This window comes from Sarcophilus harrisii, chromosome 3 (assembly GCF_902635505.1).
Source record: "Sarcophilus harrisii chromosome 3, mSarHar1.11, whole genome shotgun sequence".
Classification (NCBI taxonomy): domain Eukaryota; kingdom Metazoa; phylum Chordata; class Mammalia; order Dasyuromorphia; family Dasyuridae; genus Sarcophilus; species Sarcophilus harrisii.
Window position 1 is genome coordinate 573,409,259 of NC_045428.1, and position 26,791 is coordinate 573,436,049.

At 38.1% G+C, this 26,791-nt stretch overlaps 1 protein-coding gene across 10 annotated transcripts in view; it reads right to left on the minus strand.

Annotated features, from left to right (window-relative positions):
- Positions 1-1,493: 1,493 nt before the first annotated feature.
- Positions 1,494-26,791, minus strand: part of KIF1B (kinesin family member 1B) — a 193,135-nt gene continuing 167,837 nt past the window's right edge. For 9 of the 10 annotated variants that reach the window (XM_031962888.1, XM_031962885.1, XM_031962881.1 and 6 more), the window contains 11 exons: positions 26,297-26,411; positions 25,131-25,264; positions 23,094-23,155; positions 21,243-21,388; positions 16,824-17,063; positions 15,981-16,052; positions 11,684-11,805; positions 10,465-10,614; positions 7,565-7,757; positions 6,424-6,542; positions 1,494-5,862 (listed from right to left, as the gene is read on the minus strand). In XM_031962888.1, coding sequence (XP_031818748.1) covers positions 5,820-5,862; positions 6,424-6,542; positions 7,565-7,757; positions 10,465-10,614; positions 11,684-11,805; positions 15,981-16,052; positions 16,824-17,063; positions 21,243-21,388; positions 23,094-23,155; positions 25,131-25,264; positions 26,297-26,411 — 1,396 coding nt within the window. In that variant the 3' untranslated portion in view covers positions 1,494-5,819. The remainder of the gene's footprint in view (positions 5,863-6,423; positions 6,543-7,564; positions 7,758-10,464; positions 10,615-11,683; positions 11,806-15,980; positions 16,053-16,823; positions 17,064-21,242; positions 21,389-23,093; positions 23,156-25,130; positions 25,265-26,296; positions 26,412-26,791) is intronic. The other variant, XM_031962880.1, reaches the window with a different exon arrangement.

The following is a 26,791-nucleotide window of genomic DNA, read 5'->3' on the forward strand; positions in this document are numbered from 1 at the left end:
AAGCCTTTCCTATCTCAACCTCCCCTACTTCCCCACCCATCATTCCTCTCAAAACATGATTTTGATACAACACTTATTTATAAGTAACAAACAGTGGCAACAGTACACATATTCCCGGATGCACTGCACTCTGAATAAGGAATTATCTCACAATATGACTGTACCAGTGGAGGATGGGAAGAGATACTGGACTCCCACCTGTGCCACTAAATTGCTATTATTATGACTTCAGAGTAAAAGGGTGAAAAAATAACATAGGGTAAAGATGAACAAATATTTAGTAAGGGGCAAGAGGTTTCTAAGGAAAATGGCAACATATGTTCATCTGCCCCCCCAAAATACTGAGAGTAGTACTAGAGTAATTAACTTCATGGAAAGAGCTGAATTGAAAGGCAAAGGACCATTGTTTGAGCTACTGGCTACTTGGACTACCCATTTGAAAATAAGAAGTCACTTCATAGTCAATAATAGCTTTTAGGGTCCTTCCAAGTTTAGATGCTAGAACTTCTTGCTGCTAGGTAACATCCAAAAGCACTTTGTAAATTAGAAACAAGGCAGGGAGCAGAAGGGTCTGCTGGGAGATGGGCAGTTTGGTCATGCTCATTGGTAAGGGGATTAGATTAGCTGACCTCAAAGTCTCCTTTCAGTTCTAAATCTTGTGATCCCACAGTCCTGCTGTCTAACCCAATACTTGGAAACACCATGGGAATTTGTGGAGTGGCTAAATACAGAAACAGGTTCACGTCTGTTCATCATCTTTACAGGATGGCCAGACATTGCTTTGTTCTATTAAATTCATAAAGCATAATTTAGAGATATTAAAAACCAAGAGTTCAAAAGTAACTATGTCTAGCCTAAAACAGGAACAGTGATACATATCCTGATTTAGTCCTCAAAGTACCCATAAACTCCTTGAGAGCAGTGACTGACAGGCAGCAATAATTTTTTTGTCAAATTGTTTTTCAGTCATATCTGACTCTTTGTGATCCCATTTGGGGTTTTCTTAGCAGACATACTTCCCTTCTCTAGCTCATTTTTACAGATGAAGAAACTGAGGCATACATACTTGCCCAGAGTCACACTAGGAAGTGTTTTGAGGCCAGATATGAGGCCTGGAGTTCCATCTACTGTGCCAACTATTACTTTCTATTAATGCTTTTGTCCTGCCAACTCCAAAGTTCTTTAAGCCCCCAGGCCAGTGTCCTGAACATATTGGATGTTCTATTAATTGAGTTGCAGGAGGGCCATTCCCAAAACAATAAAGGTCTTTGGAGAATGAAAAGGAGTAATAAGCAGAACATTCAGGCAAAACCATGGCAAATGTCCAGTTTCTGAGTTATAATTTACAGACGGGGCACATTTGATCTTCTAAACAAAAAAAGCTATAAAGGAATGCATAGTGACTGCAAAGGATGACCTTGGAAATCCAGACAAGAAAATCTGTGCTAATCGATGCCTTAGCATGAGAATCAAAGAACAGTCACACAGGGAGCCCGAATGCACTGGTTGTACCTTTATTATTTTACCTCGTTCACTAACAGTTCCATGGTGCAAGGTTACCATACACAGTTATTGAATGTCTGCATTGCACATCTAAGGCTATACAGCAAATGAATCAGAATTAGTACAAATACATGAACTATATTTACATTTTGTATACTGAAGCTCCAAACATCAGATATATTTACAAAATAAAACATGAAATGAAAATCTGAAATTAATAATGTACATCATTGCTAATGTGCTTGATTCCTTCACTGGGGAGAGATCAGTTTGCAAAGTATTGGTTCAAGAAGGCCACTTATGCTTTATGGTTTTTGTTGCTGGATGAGAGGATGGCAATGGGAGGTGGGTATAAGGGTAACAGCATTTTTAGCAACAACATCTAAAATACACAAAACACATGAGTGTTGATGGAATCGTGTAGGTCAATTAATGCCAGACATGAGAAAACGAGACAGCAGCAAAGATGTGGTGAAACACCAACAGTACTCTAGCTTTCCATCTGAGCACAGCTGTTTGGCTGTAGGTTTTGGAGAGAGACTTAATATCAGGTACGGAAGTTTTCTTTTTCTTAAGTAATTGACAGTTTTCCTAAATTTCTTACAGGGCCTGGACCAAAATTTCACAAATGGCCTTTTGAACAACAAAACTCTCTTTCTACTGAACAGCTGATGTTTCCATTTAACAAGGAAGCACAAAGTTAATACATTCCCACTACATACAGTAATGGTTTGGAATATTGAGTAATTAATTAGTATCCACAGTGGAGAGATGCAATGCACACAAGTTAGAGTCCTATTTCAAATACATTCATTCAGCAAACCTTCCGAGAACAGCAGCATTAGTCTCTTTTTAAGAAGCAGGTTAACAACTGGCCTTTAAAAAGAGAACAAAACTAAAAGGAAAGACAAAGGCCCACAAGAACGGAAGAACTGGTGCTATACAATAGAAACAGAGTGATGGGCAGGCAGTAGGAGTCAAACACAGAACACCAAACAGTGTTAACCTCTGGATAATCTTTTTTTTTTTTTCCCCAGCTAACGTGCAATTAATTACAGATGTGTAAATATACAATACATTATAAAACAAAATTAAATATCCCTGTAAATTAGATAATAAGCAGCAGGCAGCAAAGTCTTTGCTTTGAAATATGTGCCAGGAAAGTCACTATTTTGGGAGGGGAGGGGAGAGAGGGGCCTGAAAAAGACCTTTTGCAATGATTTTATTTCCTTTCCTTTTATCATAGAATAGGGGAAAAAAGTGTTAAGTAGTCCATAACTTTCATGTAGCTGCAGAAAAACCACAAATGTTAAGGGTAGTTGTTTCTTGGCTAGGATACAATCATTTTTGATATAATGAAATAATTTAAAAAACAACTAAGAATTCCAGGTTACTCCTGAGATTTCTGGCCTAGTGGCCTACTCTATGCTGGTGGCCATAGTCAGTGGGTTGGCTGGCCCCTGACATGGTCCCTGCCCTGAGAGCTGGCTGACTCTCAAGTAGGCTGCACAAAATCAGGTCGAATTTTTTTTTTTTTAACACAACTGTTGCTTTCTAAAGGGAAAGGAGGTGTGAGCAAATGAAAAGAGAGGGAAGAGTGCTTGATTTTTAACCATCACACATTCCCCTTTAATTCTCAGGGTGCTTTTTAGAGGCTCAAAGGCTAATTAGTATCGCCTTGTGAAAAGTAAATAACTTAAAATCACTCTACATTTCCCACTGTGTGAGTACAGTTGGATTTGTCTACTCAAAGCATCATACAATCGTGTTTCCTGGGGACCTAGGTGGTATGAGCAAAGTTCCTCAAGTTTGAGCCTCAAGACACAAAATGGGTCCCTTAAAGAAAAGGTAGGAGGGCCCAAAGTAACTTTTAATAGGGATAAGAAGAAGCCATGCATCTGTTCTAGTCCCCGACACAGGATGGTGTCATTCCTCTAATTCAGTTAAATGTGTTTTCTCATGACTTATCCAAAGCAAAGACTTTCCCATCTAGTTTTTTCCTACTTAAGAAATAAACCAAAAACAAAACCAAATTAAACTAAACTCAAGTTACTTGAGTGTGCCACATGATTTCACTGCCTCTCGGCCTTTCACCCACATCTGTGACAGACGTGCCCTCTTGAGTTGGGCATCACAAGAGCCTCAGCCTTATTGCATAAGGCCTAAGTGAGTCTCCACTTTGTTCTTCATTCATCAGTAAGCCAGATGAACTTCGACCCAGGAAGCCATCCACGGCATGAGCAGAGCCTGGTTTGTACCATGTTGTGTCCATTACAGAGATAATAAAGAAACATCTGAGTGCAGTAAAAATTCCACAAACAGCTAAGAGAACCAATGAGGGGAAGGGAGGGGAGGGGAGAGAAGGAGAGTGGAAAGAACCCCCAATAAGAGATTTCAGCTCTTTCCAGGGCCCAACATGTTACAATCTCTGCCTTCCTGTTCTTCTTATGATGCTCATCACCATAACTGAGGGGCAGCTGTGGGAATGATGCCAGGGAACCTGGTGCTGAAGGGACGAGACCTAACTGGGTGATGAACAGCCCGCTCAGCTGGTGACCAATGCTCTCGCTGACTTCTCTGGCTTGTGCTGTGCCCTGCTGGGGATGCCATCCACCTCCAGGCCAAAATCTCGGGGCAGGGACTTTCAGCAAGGCTATGGTGGAAGTGAGGGGCTACTTTGGAAGAAAGCAGAGAATGGCATAAACCTCTCCAGCCATCCAATCAATTAATGGCGGGAACCTGGAGACCTTTGTTTTTTCTGTCATTTCCATAACACTCAATGGCCAATGAAAAAAACAGCACATAGGGATAACATCTGAACAAAGCCGTGGTCCTCTCCAGGGACTGTCCCTCTGAAGCAGAAGTGGTTACCTAGAGGGGAGGATGCCCTTGCCCAGTAGCAGCCTTCTCCTTTTTCAGTGGGGAACTTTTCTGTTCTAAGCAGGACCTGCTAACCCTCTGGAGAAGAAAGGCATAGAGCAGAAGAGAGGAGAGAACACAGAAGAAGAAATGGTTTCTCTCCAAGTGAAGGAAAAACATGACACCAAACTCATGAGTTCAGGCATATACACTCTCTTCTCTTCCTTTGTATGCCCACACACACACACACATACACACACACACCCCAGAGGAGATTTTGTTTCGGCTATCTCAACTCTGGGACCTGCAAAATAAAGCTAGAAGTCCACAGGGGTACAGAGGAAATGTAATTCCTCCTCTTGGATGAAGGCCAATCTGGTCAAAGGCAGGGCTGCTTGATTACCACTCTTGGTGATGATAGTTTTCTTGGGTCAATCATGATCTTATCAGTTAACAACAATATTATAATTATCGTTTATCACAAATGAAACCTTCCCCCCTTCTGGCAAATTCTCCTAGTGCAATGCATGGATTCCTAAGGGCAGCCCCAGGACATGACTGGTCCTAAGGAGATACTTTCCGGTTCCTAATCAGCAGTCCCATGGCCCACAGGTATTGTGTCTTTCCAGCTGTGTGGGACCTGGAGAGAGGAACGAGTTGGTGAAAACTCATCTATCGATTCTCATCCCATGTGGTTTGGAGCCTATGTTACAATCCTTACCTGATGCCAACAGAAGAGCCTATGAAAATAATTTTCTCCTCAACACCCCTAACCATCAAATAAACTATTACAGAATCTCATTCCAGGTGAGCTCCAACTAGTTCTCAGAATGAGTGGTGTCCAATTTTTCATTATAGCTGCTTTGTCTGGAAAGAAATTTAAGGAGAAACCAGAGCCAAAAAAGGAAGAAAAATAAAGAAACAGAAAGTGATCTAACTGTGGTTTCTGGCATTGGAAGGCCCCTTATCCAAGTCATAAAGGGGCTGGATCCCTTCCTCTTTCCATAGGTTGGAGGTCACTGGGGAAAACTGTTAACAACCTCACCACAAATTGGGAATGGGGAAGAAAAGTCACAAGCAGTTTTCAGAGACAGACAAAAATATCCCAAGAGAGCAGTACAGACACCAAAGGTGGTCAGAAGAGCTAACCGATAATCCAAAACGAACACCCTCTACCCCAACAAAAATAATTTAGAGATTCATTGGATCCCCTCTTTTCCCCATTTTTCCTTTTGTTTGACCACATGCTACTAGTAGTATTCTCAGCATAGGAGAAATGAAAAGAAGACAGAGCAAGAAGAGTGGGGGAACAAAAGGGCTAGAAAAACTGCAAGGTGGGGAAGAAGCAGTAAAGTCACAAGAGCACGTACAAGGAAAACCGTCAAGAAGCACAGAGAGGATGTGTGACGACCCTTTTCTCCCCTGTCTGAAGGCGAGGGGGGTTCGGCAGCATCTGCTTAGTACTTCAGTGGACCTGTGCGTCTGCGAGAGAGTTTTGACCTATAAGAGATAGGTAAAAACCGTAAGTAAATTGGATTATACTTTTCTCCCCTTCCTGCCCCTCCTCTATGACTCACACCTGGAGTCTCTTCTCCCAGGGATTAGTGCCAGGGAAATGGGCCTCTTGGACAGAAAACCCAGACTATCACAACTTCCTCCTGCAACATTAGCAGAATAGCTTCTTACAGAGCTGAACAGTTTTTAACTCCCAGATTTGTAGCTATTACCCAAATGATGGAAGAGTAGAACTTAAAAAATTCTAAAACTTGGCTTCCATCTCATACCTGAAGAAGTGTAAAGAACAGGAACAGGAAATGGAGACAATGAAAGACAGAGAGAAGGAGCCAGTATGATTTGAGCTGTACATATAAGAGTAGGATATGACAGGATATGTCTCCCTGGGAGTACTGGTAGCCTCAGACTATTTCCAAGGCTCAAATATGAAATGCTTTTTCTCCTTTTCATAGTTATAATAACTATTCCTCACTTACAAATCTATTGCTTTTATGGGGCTCAAAAGTAAATATCAGAAAGGAAAGAAAGGAATGTGCCATTTCTTACCGTATCGTGCCAGCAAGGAGTGGGTTAAAGGCATATAACCAGTCATTCATGTCTTTATCATTGATAGCTTGCAAAAGGACACCACGGTGCTTTGTGAATACAGCAAAGGTATTGGATGTCTAGGAGGAATGGTAAGATACACAGATGGTAAGAGTTAATAAGAAGACTAATAATATTCCAGTATTTTATATTTTTGCTAAATACTTTCACCAAGAGGCAACAGAATGGCACAGAAATAGTACTGGAATAGGACTGGAAATCTTGTCAGAAGCACATGTTCAGCACCAGTTAAGTGAGACGGCTCATTTAATATGTTGGTTGGGAAATGAGGTGCTTCCTCTAATTCTCCTGACAAAAGATGGCATACTTGTGGAATATGCTAGCTGTCCCTCAGTTTTTGTCTTGTTCTCACCATGAGATTATTCATTCTTTTGAGATCATCCATTTCTTTAATTATATCTTTTACAACACTTTACCCAGCCTAATTTCTGGCTTGTGACATATTGTAGACTGTTTATACCCATCACATACTTCTCCAGGGCTCTTTAGGAAATCCTTAATCCCAATTTTTCAGACTATAACTACTCCATGACGTGGAGCCATCTAATATCACCAAACACTACTGATAATAAAAGGTCTCTTTAGGAAGAATGTTTGGGATCACTGTGGCAATTTTTCAAAGGTAATCCAGCCTCTGTTCTTTTCCTATTCTGTTCTAGGTCCAGTTAACTGCTTGTTTGCAAAGTCTGTCCAAGTCGTCTAAACTGATGGATGAGTGCTATAGATTGTTCATCCATATTGCACAACGGACTGAATAACAGGCAAAAATTTCACTAATTATAGATTTCACTTAGAAAAATATGTCTTGTTCCAGAGTTTGCTGCAGTCAACATGTCATTCACCAACAGGAATGTTTGGAGTACTTGTATTTACAGGGACCTTCTCTTTGGAGAAAATGCTCTTTCCCATAACATTTTTAATGACTAAATGTCTCCCTGGCTGCTGTCTTGATTCACATTAACAATCAGCTTCATAGAATCAGCTTCAGAGACAGAACATTCAGAAAGAACAACTTCCTAGGCTATAAAGGTCACCACTTCATTCATGTGCTGCAGTAGAAACCAGACATGTCAGTACTGACCTTTACCATGGCCTGCTGGTCCTCACTGTATTCCACCTGGGCTGTAGATAAATTAATAATCCCTCGCTCCACTGGATCTTTGTCACTGTTGTAAATGAATGCATATGGACGTCGCACGACTACAAAATGTTTAGCCCAATTGCTGGAATATGGCTCCTTAAAATGGAGGTAGCCCTTTTTAGAGACCACTGAGCTGGAGGACAACAAAAGAAAGATCAATAGCCAAGGTTACATATATATATATATATATATAGAGAGAGAGAGAGAGAGAGAGAGAGAGAGAGCGAGCTTATTTGACTAAGAGCTAAAATTAACTCTGCTTTTTCTTCCCCAATTAGAAAGTTCCTTGAGAGCAACAACTACCAAAAATTTCTAATTATACCTCCAGAGATTAGAAGTGTTTTGTCTATAGTATGCACTAAATGGTTTTTCATTCATTCATTCATCCATCCATCCATGCATCCAGAACAAGTAAAAACAGGTAAATGGGTCATTTAGACATTCATATCTACTCCTGTGGCTTTAACTTTTCTCTCTCTGAAGGTGACTCAAATCTAAATCTTTATCCCTAACTTTCTCCTAAAGCTCCAATCCTAAAATTTCTGACTACTCACTCTGTATATTTTCACCTGCATGCTAGACCAGCACTTTATTCCCAAAAAGTTTTCGGGTTTTTTAATGAGGCAATCTGGATAAGTGACTTGTCCAGAGTCACCCAGTTAATATGTGTCAAGGGACTAACTCAGATCATACTGACTCCAGGACTAAAGTTCTATCCACTGCATCATCTAGCTGCCCCTCAAAAAGTTCTTAACAGAACACATCTTCACCTAAAATTTTTTTGTCCCTATTTCTGGTACCAATAATCTTGAAACTTTGAAGTCATTTTTTTTGTCATTCCTTTTTCTCATCACAAATAATCAGTTTTCTATATAGAGAATTAACTCTAATTTATAAAAAATCAAGCCATTCTCCAATTGAAAAATGGTCAAAGGATATGAACAGACAATTCTCAGATGAAGAAATTGAAACTATTTCTAGTCATATGAAAAGATGCTCCAAGTCATTATTAATCAGAGAAATGCAAATTAAGACAACTCTAAGATACCACTACACACCTGTCAGATTGGCTAAGATGACAGGAAAAAATAATGATGATTGTTGGAGGGGATGTGGGAAAACTGGGACATTGATTCATTGTTGGTGGAGTTGTGAACGAATCCAACCATTTTGGAGAGTAGTTTGGAACTATGCTCAAAAAGTTATCAAACTGTGCATACCCTTTAATCCAGCAGTGTTACTACTGGGATTATATCCCAAAGAGATTATAAAGAAGGGAAAGGGACCTGTATGTGCACGAATGTTTGTGGCAGCCCTTTTTGTAGTGACTAGAAACTGGAAACTGAATGGATGTCCATCAGTTGGAGAATGGCTGAATAAATTGTGGTATATGAAAATTATGGAATATTACTGTTCTGTAAGAAATGACCAACAGGATGATTTCAGAAAGGCCTGGAGACTTACACGAACTGATGCTGAGTGAAATGAGCAGGACCAGGAGATCATTATATACTTCAACAACAATACTAGATGATGACCAGTTCTGATGGATCAGGCCATCCTCAGCAACGAGATAACCAAATCATTTCTAATGGAGCAGTAATGAACTGAACTAGCTATACCCAGAAAAAGAACTCTGGGAGATGACTAAAAACCATTACATTGAATTCCCAATCCCTATATTTATGCACACATGCATTTTTGATTTCCTTCACAAGCTAATTGTACAATAATTCAGAGTCTGATTCTTTTTGTACAGCAAAATAATGTTTTGGTCATGTATACTTATTGTGTATCTAAGTTATATTTTAATATATTTAACATCTACTGGTCATCCTGCCATTTAGGGGAGGGGGTGGGGGGGGGTAAGAGGTGAAAAATTGGAACAAGAGGTTTGACAATTGTTAATGCTGTAAAGTTACCCATGTATATATCCTGTAAATAAAAGGCTATTAAATTAAAAAAAAAAACAAAAAAAAACCAAAAAAACAAATAATCAGTTTTCCATCTTGTCCCTCTCATTATAATCACCCTAATATTTCCACTTGCTACATCTCTCCCCTTCCAAACCACTTTATTTATTTATTTACAAAACATATGCATGGGTAATTTTTCCAACATTAACCCTTGCAAAACCTTTTGTTCCAAATTTTCTCTACCTTCCCCCCAACCCCTCCTCTAGCTGGCAGATAGTCCAATATATGTTAAATATGTTTCAAACCATTCTTAATTTTGTTCTCCACATGATGTTCCTGACAGACTGCTCTAATAATGTCCTCTCTTGCCCATTCCATGCTTTTCCACTTTCCTATTCCAACAGTTACAATCTTCTTAGTTTATTCTCATTTCATAGTCCTTTTTCACCTGGTACTCTGGGGTACCAGCTAAGCTGGCTGACTCTTTGGCCCCCCCCCCTTTCATCTCAGACTTTGTTTCTAGATGGCTCTATAAGGAACACTTCAACCCCAGACAAAGTCTCCCCTTTTTCAGGTTCTCCCTTTTTTCCCCCAAGTCTATATGGTTCAGATAGTTCCTCTGTCCCTGACAGACTTGTTTTTAGAGCAGAGACATCTGCATACCTGTCTTTTCTGCTGTTTAAGAAAATGTGTTCTCTTTTCTTTTTACATAACAAATTTCTACCATAATTCTGCACATATTAGTTCATTTTTAGTGAATTAAATTTAGGCAAGGAATCCCTCCTAAAGCAGCTCACATGAAGTAAGCCCTCCTGCTCTCAAAGCACCAAATATATTTGGCTTAAGTGACCCCAGCTGGAGAGCTTTCAAAGCAATAGCAACCTCATAGCTAGCAACCCTGCGCCAAAAACAAATCCTTCTTACCCAGGTCTAATTTCTTCAATATCTGGAACCAGGTTGAGGAATTCATTTTTTCCAGCTCGAGCCAAGTAGGGAGTCTCCACTGTTGGGACCAACTGGAACTGTTCAAACTCTGGGCAGGGACTTGAGGCCCGAGAGTTAGCTTCTGGGGTCCTATAAAATAGGGATTAAAAGTATGAGAAGTAAAATTAAAGTTATTCCTAACTTCTTTTCTTTTAATTTTTTAAAATAATAGCTTTTTTATTTTCAAAACACATGCAAAGACTATTTTCAACATTTGCTTTTGAAAAACCTTGTGTGCCAAATTTTTCTCCCTCCCTTCTTTCATCCTTCTTCCCTAGACAGTAAGTAATTCAATATAAGGTTAAACATGTGCAATTCTTCTAAACATATTTTCACATTTACCAGATATATTTTCATAAGAAAATCTGAGTAAGAAAAAAGAAATCTCCCAGATACACTAATATCACGAGAGAAACCAACAACTTAAATTAGATGGAGAACCCAAATAGCTATGTTGAAAGGGATGCTTCCTTTTCTTAGCCATTCTCTTCACATCCCTAATAGTCTTTTAAAACATCAACCAAAATGAATCTGTCTGGAAGAATATAACATTTTGTTTACTGTGGGTGGGGATTTTAATTTTTTTGATTTGTCTTAGGACAATGAATGTCTTAGGACAAATGTGTTCCTATGATAGTATTATGTTGTGGTTGCTTGGTTATTTCAATCATGTCCAACTTTTCATGGCAGTTTCAAAGGCAGTTTGCCATTTCTTTCTCCAGTTCATTTTACAGATGAGGAAATTGAGGCAAAAAAGGTGAAGTGACTTGCCCATGATCACACTGCTAGAAAGTATCTGAGCCCAGATTTGAATTCAGGTCTTTCTGACTCCAGATCCAGCACTATGTCCATTGCATCACCTAGCTGCCCATTTCATTTTACAGGATTATCCTATATATGTATTTCTTTCTATATAGAATACAAAATTTATTTTAGAACAAAGATATTCTTTTTCTAATGTACAAAGTTTTTTTTTTTTTTTTTTTTAACCACAACAGATTACATTTTTTTAAAGGGAAAGTTATATAAAAAAAGGTAAAGATAAAGAAGGGTACTTTGGAGGCAACCAAAACAAGAAAACAGAATCAATTCAGCAGCTTAAACTGGGTGTTGCCTTGTGTCATCCACATTATCTTTTCCATGTGGAGAGGGTACTTACTTCTGGTCAACTGAACTGCACCTTGAATCTACCAGAGAGGGACAGGTAGATGAAGGGGTAAGGGTAGCACTGCTGAAACTGGACACTGAAGGATCTCGCCCAATTGGAGATATATCAGACAACTGTAGGCACAAATAAAACAGGATACATTAGATTATGGTAAAATATCAGAAACGTTAGGGAGGAGTTTAAAGTTGCCATTTACAAAAAACATGAAATGCCAGATTGTGAAGGACTTTTGCCTTTATAAGCCTTATGCATTAGCAAGTCATTTTTAAAAATTTATTTATTTACAAAGCATATGCATGGATACTTTTTCCAACAATGATCTTTGCAAAATCTTTTGTTCCAAATTTTCCTCTCCCACTCCCTCCCTTAGCTGGCAGGTAGTCCAATATATGTTAAATATATTGAAATACATGTTAAATTCAATATACGTATACATATTTATACAGTTATCTTGTTGCACAAGAAAAATCAGATCAAGAAAGAAGGAAAAGAAAAACTGAGAAAGAAAACAAAATGCAAGCAAATAACAACAGAGAGAGTGGAAATGCTAGTTCCCCTGGTTCTCTCTCTGGGTATATTCAGCTCTCTTCAGCACTGAACAAGTGGAACTAGTTTGAGTCCTTTCACTGTTGAAGAGAGCCACGTCCATCAGAATTGATCATCATATAGTCTTCTTGTTGCTGTGTATAATGATCTCCTGGTTCTGCTCATTTCACTTCAGTTCATGTAAGTCTCTTCAAGCCTCTCTGTATTCATCCTGCTGGTCATTTCTTACAGAACAATAGTGTTCCATAACATTCATATATCACAATTTATTCAGTCATTTCCAATTGATGGGCATCCACTCAGTTTCCAGTTTCTAGCCATTACAAACAGGGCTGCCACAAACATTTTTGCACATACAGGTCCCTTTCCCTTCTTTAGTATTTCTTTGGGATATAAGCCCAGTAGTAACACTGCTGGTTCAAAGGGTATGCACAGTTTGATAACTTTTTGAGCATAGTTCCAGATTGCTCTCTAGAATGGTTGGATCTATTCACAGTTCCACCACCAATGTATCAGTGTTCCAGTTTTCCCACATCTCCTCCAACATTCATCATTATTTTTTCCTGTCATCTTAGCCAATCTGACAGGTGTGTAGAGGTATCTCAGAGTTGTCTTAATTTGCATTTCTCTTATCAATAATGATTTGGAGCACCTTTTCATGGGACAACATATATGTTTCAATTTCTTCATCTGAAATTGTCTGTTAATATCCTTTGATCATTTACCAATTGGAGTGAATTTACCTATCTGAGTCAATTCTCTATATATTTTAGAAATGAGGCCTTTATTAGATGCTTTGGATATAAAAGTGTTTTCCCAATTTATTGCTTCCCTTTTAATCTTGTCTGCATTAGTTTTGTTTATACAAAAACTTTTTAACTTAATATAATCAAAATTGTCTATTTTGTTTTCAATAATGGTCTCTAGTTCTTCTTTGGTTGTAGAGTACAGGCTAGCTCCCTGAAGGGCCTGGAGGTCAGACAGAGTCAGGAAGAATTAAAGTCCTTGGTCTTTAGAGGGAAAAGTGAAGAAGGCAGGCAAACTGCCATGAGGCTTGCCAAAGATCTCTCCTGGACTGTGGAGTCCAGAGTCACCAGCTTATCTCCTCCTCCTCCTGCCACCAAGTGACTCTGGCCTCTCCCTCCACCCTCCAGTCCTTGCCTATGATTATTTTAACATCAAACATTCAGCAAGCACCAATGCTGAGAAGAGCCATTTATCCAAATATATGCTAATAGAGTCATTATCTCACATTGAATAAGTAATTAGCCCTAAGTGCTCTAATTCAAGCATACCTTTTTGGAGTTTCAGCCTTCTACATTTGGTTACAAATTCCTTCCTCCTCCACAAATCTGAGAGGCAAGATTTGTGGCAAGTTCAGCCAAAGTGGACTATTCTTTCTCCTCTCTAATCTAATTTGTTTATAATATCATTCTTTATGTTTAGATCATGAACCCATTTCGACCTTATCTTGGTATATGGTGTTAGGTGTGGGTCTATGTCTACTTTCTGCCATACTAGTTTCCAATTTTCCAAGCAGTTTTTGTCAAATAGTAAATTCTTATCCCAAAAGCTGGGGTGGTCTTTAGGTTTATCAAATACTAGATTGCTATAGTCATTGACTATTTTATTCTGTGAACCTACCTATTTCACTGATCAGCATGTCTATTTCTTAGTACCAAATGGTTTTGCTGACTGCTGCTTTATAATATAGTTTTAGATCTGGTACAGCTAGGGGCAAGTTATTTTTTAAAAAAGAATTAAATCATTCCATCAAATGCACCATATTCTTGATAAAGAGCAGGTAAAGGAGGAGAGAAAGGCACAAAGGCACACACACACACACACACACACACACACACACACACACACACACACACACAAAGACAGAGAGACCAGAGACAGAAAAGAAAGACAGGAAAAAGGAGAAAGAATAAATATAAATGGAATTTAAATACTCAGTATTCAGGGGAAAAGGGCCCCTAGTTGTATATCGAGGAATATTATTAGAGGAAAGAAGGAAGTTATCAAGGGGATAATGCAAAGGCATAGAAAATGGGAGATGGAAGAAAGAAAAGTCCAGTTTGGCTGAACTGTTGAGTATGAAAGGGGATGACAGGAAAAATGGGTTGGAGCTAGATGGTGAAAGATTTAACAAGCCAAGCAGAGGAGATTTTATTTCTAGCAGGGATCAGATCTGTGCTTAAGAAAAATCACTTTGGTAGCAGACTGTGGGAACAGACTTGAGGCAGGGAGTTCAATTAGGAATGTGTTACTGTAATCCAGGCAAGATGAGGGCCTGAATTAAAGTGGTGACTATGGGAGTAGAAAGAAGGGCTCAGAAGTCAGAGAAGTGGTGACAAGAACCATCAAATGATTAAATATGTGGAATGAAAGAGAATGACAAGTCAAGAATAATGCCAAAGTTATAAATGTGAGGTCTTGGAAGAATGGTGGTTCCTTGTACAGAAATAAGAAAGCTTGGGAAGAGGGGAGATTTTAGAGTAAAGATAATAAGTTTTGTTTGGACATGTTGAGTTTCAGATGCTTATAGGACAACACTCAGATTGAAATGCTGAAATATGGAAAGGGAGGAGGGAAACAAAAGCAGTAAGCCCCTTAATGGCCGAATAGACTGAGAGCATGAATATAATGGAACATGACTGTACCATAAGATATGATCCAAGAGACAATTTCAGAAAATTTGAGATACTAATTCATTCAGAGTAAAGTAAGCAGAACCAGGCCAACAGTTTATATAAGGACAACATAAAGAAAAACAACTCAAAAAGACTTATACTCTTTTCTGGTACTCAAAAGAACAAAAGAATAATAAGCTAAGAGGGTTGGATTCAGTGACTTCTAAGGGCCTCTCCAGTTCCACTAGATCTTGTGACTCAGGAAATACATTCACACTTCTAAGGAGTCCAAAGCTGGTGTTTTTCATATAGCGATTGCACAATGAGGTTTAAAAGCTCTTATTTTCCTTCAAGGCTTGACTCCGAAACATCTCTTACATCAGGGCTTTTTAACCTTTTTTGTGTCCTGCATCCCTTTGGTAATGTCTGGGGAAGCCTCCAAAATTTTACTTAGAATTATAGCTTAAAAACACACAAAATAAAATACATAAGATTACAAAGGAAATCAATTATATTGAAATACATTTTAAAATAAGGTCATAGATTCCTCAAGTTAAGACTCCCCTCTGTTCTACTAGGGACTTTTCAGGATGACCTCAGTTGTTTTGTCTTCCCCCTGAAAATACTGTGCATTTACTTATCTGTGAGCATGTTCTTATCTTTCATTTAAGCTTATCTCTTCCCAATGGAACATAACCTGTTTGAAGACAGAGACTGTTTCATTTTTATCTTTGCAGTTCTCCTGCCTAACACTCTTCTATATGAGGTACTTATTAAGTGTTCATTGAAATGAATAAGGCTTTTCACCTTCCTCTGGTGAAGGCTGACAAACACTTTTCTCCACTAAGGAGATATGGAACACCTTTTCCCAAATCCCTCAATGATGTCTTTATTGGGGGTTTAGGAATCCAAGCTCCTGGTCTAAATATGTAGGAACAAATACAAGGAGCTGATTTCTTGACTGACCTCAGCAAATATTAGTATGCTTAACTTAAGGAAAAGAATTAAACAGATAACTTGGGAGATGGAAAAGTAAGATGAGTTGGAGAAAAAGAGTCATTACTATATTACAATGATGACTAGGGGTTAAGCAATTTGCTCACCTTACAGTCACTGATGCTATTGTGCACCTGGTTAAATTCTCGGTTGAAAGTGTGGGTGAGAAGTTGCAGGCACTGGAGAAGAGAAACAAAACAAAACTCAGAAGATCCCCAGACACATAACAAGAAAAAGGAAAAGTATAATTATTAAAGCCTCAGAATATCAACTGCACATTTACTAACTTTATTTCATACAATTCTTCACTTTAGCCAGGATTAGGCATCTAAAAGTGTTCACCCTCTTGGAATGCCTTGATCATTTTGGCATAGGTCCACTTCCCTACTTCCCCCCACTTCCTCCTCCATAGCCCAATTCAGACATTTAGCAGTCATTCATGAAGCCTTCATTGGGGCTACCTTGTGCTGATCAGAAACCCTTTTTCCCTTTACTTTCCTCATGCTCAGCCTAGTCTGCCTTTGAGCTGTTACACAGGCGCTCACATTGGTCTATGTGCTGCACCACAAACTCCATTGATACTTTTCTTTGTTTTTCTCAGTGTCTCACAGAGTACACTGAATGCAGAAGTTATTTAATGAATGGGGGAACAATGTAGCAAGAAGGAAAGAGCTCCACAGGGAACTTGAACAATTACATTATATGAAATAATGCAGTTACAGTTGCAGAATTCTTAGGATCCCCTATTTTGAATAAAACTGAGCACACTGACTCACAAGGTTAAATGATGAGGAGGTCTTGGAGGAAGTATTAGTTAATAATATACAATATATTATTATATTATTATAATAAAATAAGTAAAAAGCATATTCCTCCCCACTCCCCCTCCCCCACAAGAAAACACTCTTTCCTAGTCCCTCACATTGTCAGTTTATGAGACTGACTGGTACCTTGGTTGCCAGCTCTTTCTCCCGATCCACCAAACTCTCAATGTCAGCTGAATCATAGCCACTGCTCTCACTTGGGGTGACTGCACTCTCCAACGTGGTGGTGGAGATTTGAGAAGAGATGCTGGTGGAGGTGCTCAAGGTCCCACTGCTGAGGCTGGGAGACAGTGAATCACTCAGGGATTTGGGGATGCTATCACCAAGCTTCTCACGGAGCAGCAGGAAATGACGAGTCTTCTCTACCTAAAAATGGCCACACAAATTTCAATGACTGGGAACAGAGAGAGGGGAACAAGAAGGTGTGATCTACCTAGCACAGTCTAGCTTTGTCTTACCTAAAACTTAAGAATGGCTACTAATTTGGAAAGTGGATATAAAGCAACCAAAAATAAGTAGACGAATATCCACAATTTCCCCTCCTGGATCATTCCCTGACATGGCAGACGGGCTTTTGTGTAGATCAATGGAACTACAAAATATGCCAGGCAGTGTTATCTAAGATGGCCAGGTCAGAAGTTCTGACAACAAGTAATCCACAAAACTGAATCGATGTCCATCAGTTGGAGAATGGCTGAATAAATTGTGGTATATGAAAATTATGGAATATTACTGTTCTGTAAGAAATGACCAACAGGATGATTTCAGAAAGGCCTGGAGAGACTTACACGAACTGATGCTGAGTGAAATGAGCAGGACCAGGAGATCATTATATACTTCAACAAAAATACTAGATGATGACCAGTTCTGATGGATCAGGCCATCCTCAGCAACGAGATCAACCAAATCATTTCTAATGGAGCAGTAATGAACTGAACTAGCTATGCCCAGAAAAAGAACTCTGGGAGATGACTAAAAACCATTACATTGAATTCCCAATCCCTATATTTATGCACACCTGCATTTTTGATTTCCTTCACAAGCTAATTGTACAATATTTCAGAGTCTGATTCTTTTTGTACAGCAAAATAACGTTTTGGTCATGTATACTTATTGTGTATCTAATTTATATTTTAATATATTTAACATCTACTGGTCATCCTGCCATCTAGGGGAGGGGGTGGGGGGGGTAAGAGGTGAAAAATTGGAACAAGAGGTTTGGCAATTGTTAATGCTGTAAAGTTACCCATGTATATATCCCGTAAATAAAAGGCTATTAAATTAAAAAAAAAAAAAAAAAAAAAAAAACAAGTAATCCACAGTGGAAGAAAATGCAAACCACTCCAGTTTCTTGTCTAAGAAAATTTCATGGAAAGTATTAAAATGATAAAAGAGATAACACCAGAAGTAAGGTCCCTCAGTTTAGAAGGTGTCCAATACTGAGGAAGAGTGGATGACAATTACAAGTCGCTCTAATTAGCTGCCAAGGGATCTGAAGACAAAAATCTAATGCTAAAAAGATCAATATTGTGCACAGGAGCCAGAAATGTAAGTTCTGTGAAGCAAGATAAGCTATATGTAGTCAAACAAGAGATGGAAAAATTAAACATCAATATCTTGGGTGACAGTGAATTTAAATGGACAGGAATGACTGACTTGTCATTAGATATATTATTATGGGCAAGAATTCCTTAGAAGAAATGCAGGAGTCCTCTTAATTAATAAAAGGAGGAGAAAAACAGTACTGGGGTATAATCTCAAAAATGACCAAATGATATCTGTTTAAAACCAAGATAAATAGTTAAACAGTAATACAATTATATACTACAACTACTGATGACAAAATATCTATGACATCTTCTAGAAGTAAAATAAAAAAGAGATGTCACATTCATCATAGGGGAGTGGAATGTTAATGTAGGAAGTCAAAAGGTAACTGAACTGGAGTAACAAGAAAGTTGGTTTTAGAGTATAAAAGAAAAAGGGCAGACTAATAAGAGTTTTGTCAAGACAATTCACTGGTCATAGCAAACACTTTTTTTTCCCCAACAACCATAAGGCAACTCTACATATGAATATCACCAGATGGACAATAACAAAATCAGACTGATTATAGAATTTGCAGACCAAGATGGAGATTTATATAGTCAGTTAAAAAAAAAGACCTGGAGCTGAATGTGGCTCAGCATCTCACTGCAAAATTCAAACTTAAATTGAAGAAAGTAGGAAAAACTCTCAGGCCATATAGATATACCTCTTATATGATTAGGAAATGAAGGTGATAAATAGATTTAGGGGATTAGATCTGGTCTGAAGAAGTATGGACAGAGATTTGCAATATTTATACAGCAGGCAATGATAAAAACCATCCTTACAAAAAAGAGGAGCAAGAAAGCAAAATGGCTACCTGATGAGTCATTACAAATAATCAAAGAAAGAAGGAAAGAGAAAGGAGAAAAGTAAAGATACATCTAACTGAATGCAGAATTCCAGAGAATAGCAAGGAGAGAGAAAGTTTTTTCTTGAATGAGCAAAGCCAAGAAATAGAAGAAAGCAACAGAATGGGTAAGACAAGATCTCTTCTAGAAAATCAAGAGATATCAAGGGAATGCTTCCTATAAAAATGGGCATGATAAAAGACAAAAGTAACTTAACAGAAGTAAAAGAGATTAAAAAGAGTCAGCAGAAATATTCAGAAGAACTATTTGATAAAGATCTTAACATCACTGATGGTACAGTTACTGATCAAGTGCCAGATATTTTGGAGAACTGAAGTCAGTTGGGCCTTAGGAAGCAACATTACTGATCATGGGCTAGCAATATTCTAGCTGCTAGCTATTTAGCAGCTAGCTAGCAGAATTCTAGCTGAGTTATTTAAAATTCTAAAAGATTTTGATGTTAAACTTAACATTTGGTTACGGGATTGAAAAAAAATCAATTTATATCCAAATCCTAAAGAAGGGTGAGGTCAAAGAATGCTGAACTCATTTCACATGCCAGCAAGATTATGCTTAAGATTCTGCAAGCCAGGGATGTGAACCATGAATTACCAGAAGTGTAGGCTAGGTTTCTAAAGAGGCAGAGAAACTAGAGGCCAAATTGCCAACATTCACTGGATTGTGGAAAAAGTAAGGAGTTCCAGAAAAACATCTCTTTCTGCTTCATTGACTTAGCTAAAGCCTTTGATGATGTGGATCACAATAAAATATGGCAAATTCTAAAAGAGATAGGAGTACTTCCGAGGAACCTGTATATGAACCAAGAAGCAGCAGTTAAAATCAAACATGGAACAACTGATTGGTTTAAGATTGGAAAAGGAGTACAATAATGCTATCTATAGTCCCTTTATTTAACTTAGGTACAGAGTATATCACAGGAAATGCCAACCTGGATGAATCAAAAGCCTGAATTAAGATTGCCAGGAGAAATATCAACAATCTCAGATATGCAGACAATACTAATCTAATGGTAGAAAGTGAAAAAGAATTAAGTCTCTTGAAAATGAAAGAGGAATGTGTGAAAGCTAGCTTGAAGCTTAACTTTAAACATTAAAAAAATTAAGAAGCTGACAAGTGTTCCCATGACTTCCTGGCAAATAGAGGGAGAAGAAATGGAAGTAGTGTCAGATTTTGTATTCTTCAGTTCAAGATCACTGCAGCTGGAGAATGCAGCCATGAAATTAAAAAGACATTTGCTCCTTCACTTTGCTGACAAAGGTCCATATTGCAACAACTATGGTTTTTCCAGTAACATTGTATGGTGGTGAAAGTTGGACTATAGGGAAAGCTGTGTGCCATGCAATTGACATTTTCCAAGTTGTGGTGCTGAATAAGGCTTTTGAGAGTCCCTTGCACAGCAAGGTGAAAAAAATCAGTCAATACTTAAAGAAATTAATTCAGATTATTTACTGGAAAGACAAATACCCAAACTGAAATTTAAATACTTTAGCTGCATAAGAAGAAAACAGGACTCATTGGAAAAGATCATGATGTTGGGAAAGAGTGAAGAAAAAAGGGACCGTAGAGGATGAGATGGATAGATAGTGCCATGGAAGCAAAGAACATGAACTTGAAGAAACTTTGGGAGATAGCAGAAGAAAGGAGAGCCTAGTGTTCTGTTTTCTAAGGAGTCATGTTAGATGTGATTGAATGAATGAACAACAAATTCATGATTTCTTTCTTTTTTTATGGAAGCAATTATAAAGATTATATTTTTCATTTTATTTTTTAATATAATAGCTCTCTATTTTTCAAAACACAAGCAAAGATAGTTTTCAACTTTTACCCTTATAAAACCTTGTGTTAGATATTTTTCTCTCTCACTTCCCCACTTTCCCCTCCCCAGAAAGCAAGAAACCCAATAAAGGCTAAACACATACAATTCCTCCAAACACCCCCCCACATCCACATGATTTCTTTATAATGTGAGATGATGGCTGTAAAGGAGTTTTCACTTCTCAAACTATTTTTCTGTGATATCTCTCACTTTGAAGAGAAGATTCTCTGAAAGCCCTGATGGTATAAAGGGACCCCAATCTTCTGATACCTCATGCAGAAGCTCTAATTTCTCCAGTTCCCACTGATGCTCAAGAATCAGGCTGTCTCCTCTGGGTCTCCATCCTGCTAGGTTCTCTTCTCCCCGGACATATGCCACAGATGTATCCAGAACTTTTCTCCTCCTTCTTTGCATACCTAAAATGAAGAAAGCAGAAAAATTTCAGAACACATTTTTATAAATTTACAATATCTTCCTTAGTCTACAGAAAATTAATGATCCACTAACTTAACAATCTGTGCTTAGAAACTGATTTTCAGAGACTTGGAGATTATGCAAATTCTATTTGGCCTCTCATACCCCTTCCTCCCTCAAAAAAAAAGGGAAAAAAATCCTACTCTTTTTTTTAAACCACATTTGTACTGTTAACTGTTAGTGGAACTGTGAATTAGTCCACCAATCTTGGAAAATAATTTGGAGGTATATTCCCTAGAATGTGCTTTGGCCCAGAAATTTCACTGTCAAGGCTAAGGAGGGAAATGGAAAAACAAAAACAAAACACCAAGCCCCCATCTCCAACTTTAACACATCAAAAAATTCATCCTTAGCAGAACTTCATGAAGTAGCAAAAAAGGCAAGCAAATAGATGCCCACTGACTGGGGGGATGGAAGAATAAATAAGTTGTACTACACAAAGGAACATGATTATGCTATAAGAAATGCTATGAAAAAGAAAGAAGTATGGAATGACGTCTATAAACTGATTTAAAATGAAATAAACAGAACCAGAGAAAGGATACATAGTGACTGTGACAATGAAAATGGAAAGAGCCAGAACAACAAAACAACTTATTGAAATTGACTACTATGAAACTGTAATGACCAAAACTAGCACCAAAGAAGCTAGAGGAGAGAGGAGCTGCCCCTAGTTTCTTTGCAGAAGTTGAGGACTCTAAATGTGAAGCCTTGAATATATTGTCAGACTTTTTTGCTGTTTGTGTTGTTGAGCAATTTTCTTTCCCTCCTTTTTATTCTTTGTTATGAGATTATTCTCTAGAAGGGAGATGTAAAAAAAAAAATGAAGATTAACCTCCCCCCTTACAAACTTCTGCTATAAAGACTTAATTTCAAATTAAAGGCTTCATCTTTTCTATATGAACCAAGCATATGAAATCCTGGTTTTCTCTTTCTCTCTTTTTTTGCTGAGGCAATTGGGGTTAAGTGACTTGCCCAGGGTCACACATCCAAGAAGTGTTAAGTGTCCGAGGCCAGATTTGAACTCAGGTCCTTCTGATTTCAGGGCTGGTGCTCTAGTGGTTTCTCTTTAAACATGGTTCCTATAAAGGTGACAATCAGCTAGAGACTGAAAAGTTCTCGTTCATTCAACTAAGGTCCTTTTGCTCTCTCTGATACTATTAACAAGAGGATGTGAAGATTTTTTTCAGTCCATGGAGCTAGTGATAAAAGCAATCAACTTACACCAAAATTTGTGTTTTGAGAGCAGTTAGAAGACCCTTTCTAAATGGCAATGATTCTTTTGGAGTTTGTGATATCTCAATGTGCTGTCAATTCTCTCCAGGAATCAAATTTCCAAAGTAAGTTCATTTAAATTTACTTTTAATTTCTAAGATATGCAGCATTCTATGTATGCATCATGTCATTTGGATGACTCAAAATTGTGCTGCAATATAAGAAACAAAAGAGAAACCCACCACCACTCTCAATAGAACTTGTGAGAAGATCTGTTACAACAAAATACAATTTTTGTTTATGTTTCGTTTCATTTTCTTTTATCCCAGATGGATATTTTCGAGCTTTCTGGAACAATATAACTCTACCAACCCATGTGGTTATAGCACCCGTGAGTAAGTATGACACCATGCACAAATGGCAGGTACTTACCAGGACTGCCTGTGTCTGCCATTTTGCATAAACTGAGTTCATAAATTCCAGTTACACGGTTTCTGTTTAAAAAGAAAGCAAACCACAATAATCTCATTAATTTTCATAACAGAAATATGAAAAAATTTTTCTCTTTCACACAAGTTGTCAGTTTACCTCTGTAAAAATGATCATCCATCTCAAAGATAATCAAAAGCACTTTAGAAATAATAACAATGTTTGCATGGAATTTTAAAATATACAATATATCTTAAATCATTTGAAAAACTGTGTGAGTATTGTTACCTCTATTTCATAGATGAGGAAACTGAGGTACATAGTGGCCAAGTATCATGCTTACAGCTGTGGTGGAGCCTGATGCTTCAGAAGGAGGCCAGGGAACTAGATCTGATTACTGGCAATATACTGGAATGTATTATCAAAGAGATAGATTTAATAGATGGTGACGGTCACAGAGAGCTGTGCAAAATCATTTATTAAATGCTTTCTCTGTGCAAAGTACTAGGGTTACAAATAAAACACGCAGACAGATCTTGACCTCAAGAAGCTTCCCTGCATTAAACTGTGAACTCCTTGAAGGTAGGCACTGTCTTTTTAGAGTCAACGAGTATTAAAATGTAATTCTTTTTATATCCCCAGTATTTAACATAGTGCTTGGCATACAGAAAGTGCCTAATATGTGTTTACTGACTGAATGATATTCAAATGGAGAGACAATAAATATAGGAAGTTCCAGCTGTGAGTCAGAAAAGTCTAGTAGTCATTAGAGTACAACAGCAAATGAGTGGCAATCTTTAATATAGATTTCCATTTGTAGAACTACACCCTGTTTCTGATAGTGAACCATTTAATGATGTGAAGGAGTCTGAGTGAAAAGAATTTTAGTAGCTCTGGCTGCCAGAAGGCAAGCATTACAGCACCTGCAGAAGCAGCTGTCAGGTCACATTTCCACAAAGGGTGCACCGTGGACAATGACTTCAGGAGTTGGATTGGAAGAAGAGTCAATGGTCTGGTTACCACTGCTTTTTCTAGGCTTACTAGGATGGGCTGTGTTCACCAGAGTCAATGAGTATTAAAATGTAACTATTGGTACAGTAGTGGTCTAGTCTCTGTATGAAGATTTCCGGTGAGCAGAAACATGCCTTTTCCTGAGGCAGCCACTTGGGAAAGTTTGTCCTATTTTCAGGTATAAAGTTGCTTCTGCCCATTTACTTCTGGTTCTGCCTTCTTCATCTAAGCACAAATCTAATCCTTCTTGAAGACAGCCAGTATCTCTTCCCTGATCCTTTCCTTCTTTGGGCTCGATATTCTCAGTTTCTTTATCTGATCCTTATTCGGAATGAAGGAGGGTTCTTTTGCTGTCCTGAGGGCCTCTTCTGGATGCTCTCTACCTAATTAGTGGTCAACCCAATGGGGGTACTAGAAATGAAGATTGCAACAAATGATTTTCATCTTATTATTCCTGTATGTTGTACATCTTTTAATACAGAATAATATTCATTAACTTTCTTGCCTGTCACATCACATTATTAATTCATATCTAGCTTACTTTTAAGTCTATTAAAACTTCCAGTTCTTTACAGACAAATTGCTATCTCTTTCTCCCCCATATTGTATTTATGAAGACGGGTTTCTATCCCCACATGTAAGACTTTCCTTTTCGCTCTAATACTCTTTACTGCCATTCTTCTACCTGTCACTGTAAAAAAAAAAAGGGGGGGGGGTGTGTGCTTAGGGCAATTTTGTATTTTTTTTTGTTTATTTTTGTTTCTTTGTACACTAAAGTAAAACAAAAATCTGGCCTTTGAACTTCTTGGGAACTTCATATTTAGCAACTCATTTAAAAAAATGGAAATATGTATGTAAATTTTGTTTTCAAAAAGCTATTTTTGAAACCATCATACTAATTTATCAGTGATTAAAAAGGCCTTCCTAGTACTAGCCTTGCAATACTATATTAAGGGAACATTAGAATGGAATGGATTTAACTTAATTATAGCAAGAAAAATTTAGACTGGACCATTTGTAAAAACTTACGAGTCTGGGGACTTGGAGTAGCCACTCCCAAATAGACTGCGAAGGGAACGTGGTGGTGAGATCTTGGCATCTCTCGAATAGAAGACCATACAAACATCCTTAGTGATTACAGCTGGTTGAATGCAATGGTCAAGCTGGAAGCAGACAAAAACATGCTAAGGACTAAAATACGGCATGCTACATATAATTAATTAGTGGGGCTTAAGTACTTTAGAAGGAAAATTGTATTGAGACAAGTTTTAGTCTTATGGGACAAGAGGAGATTTTTGCAATGATTCCTCCAACAAGTGGTCAGCTTCTATGTCAGACTGCAAACTCCTTGGAGCTTTGCCCTCTCTACTTGAAGCAGTTAATTCAGTGCGGAGCACATAAAAGGAGCTAAATAAGTAACTACTAAAGTAATGCTCTTGCTATCTTGGTGTAGACCAAGATAGATGGGACCATAGGAACTAGGAACTGACTTTGGTATATCTACAGTTTCATAATCTGCCAATTCATTCAAGTAATGAACATATATTTATTGAGTGTCTACTGTGTACCCTCAAGCATTGCCCTTTCAAATGTGTTACTGTTTTCAAATTATTTTCAGGCTATTTTCAGACTGCTTCCATAGAGGACAGCCAAATGCAAGTTTAGTCCACAACTATAAGGACACATTCTAAGAATAATAGTTTTATTAGGATGCTAAAGCTTAAACCATAATAAAAGTCATGCCTTAACAAAAGACACACACATGTGGTTTAATCTGTGTCTGGGGGGGTCTGGGGTGGGAATTCACTGTACCTATACAGATGGACAAGAGGCCTGTTGCTTCTGGTTTCAAAGAATTATCCCATGCAGAAGAGATTAAAGTGACATGTCACACACTGCTAATACATGTCACAAGGATAAAACCTGAAGACAGGTGTTTCTGACTGCTAGGTAAGCCCTTTACACATGATGTAACATGTCCCTTGATGTACTACACCTAGACCAGTCATAGCAAAAAGTGGCCAAACAAAGCTTCAGCATGTGGGGTACTTTTGTAAAGGCACAAACCAACCATCCGACCCTTTTCTTAGCATTTATTGCTCTCCTGATACAGTGCATTTCCACTATCAGGTCTGAATATGTGTCCAGTATCTCTGACCCAAATACAAAACACAAAAAAATCAGGACCCACTCACCTCTAGGTATGCAGACAGAGTCATATAGATCTTCTCTCCATAAGGAGTCACTCGGTTCAGTAAAAGGGAGTTATGCAAAGAGCTGTCCCACACAGCCTCAAAACGATAAAAGGTCCTGAAGTAAGTACAAAGAGGAAGTGTGATCCAAGGGAATCTATGAGCACTTAGGACCAGGAAGCATCATTATCAAATAACATACTAGTGCACCTGTCAGGATGTGATATGTTCCAGGAAATGTCCCCTAAAACTTTCAGTTTATTATTTAACAAATGGTTCTTCAAATTCATCAGAGCATAGCCCTAATTCCAACAATGTTGAAAAAGCAAAAGGTACATTCAGATCAGCATTAAAACTCATTAAACTATTCTTGGTCTACAATCAGTTTGTCTTCTTCCTTTGAGAGAGACAAAAAAATCTGGGAGATAAAGATTAACATAAATAAATGGACGGGTAAGAGAGTTTAAGTAGAGAGCTTCTCAGTGGATATGGAAAAAG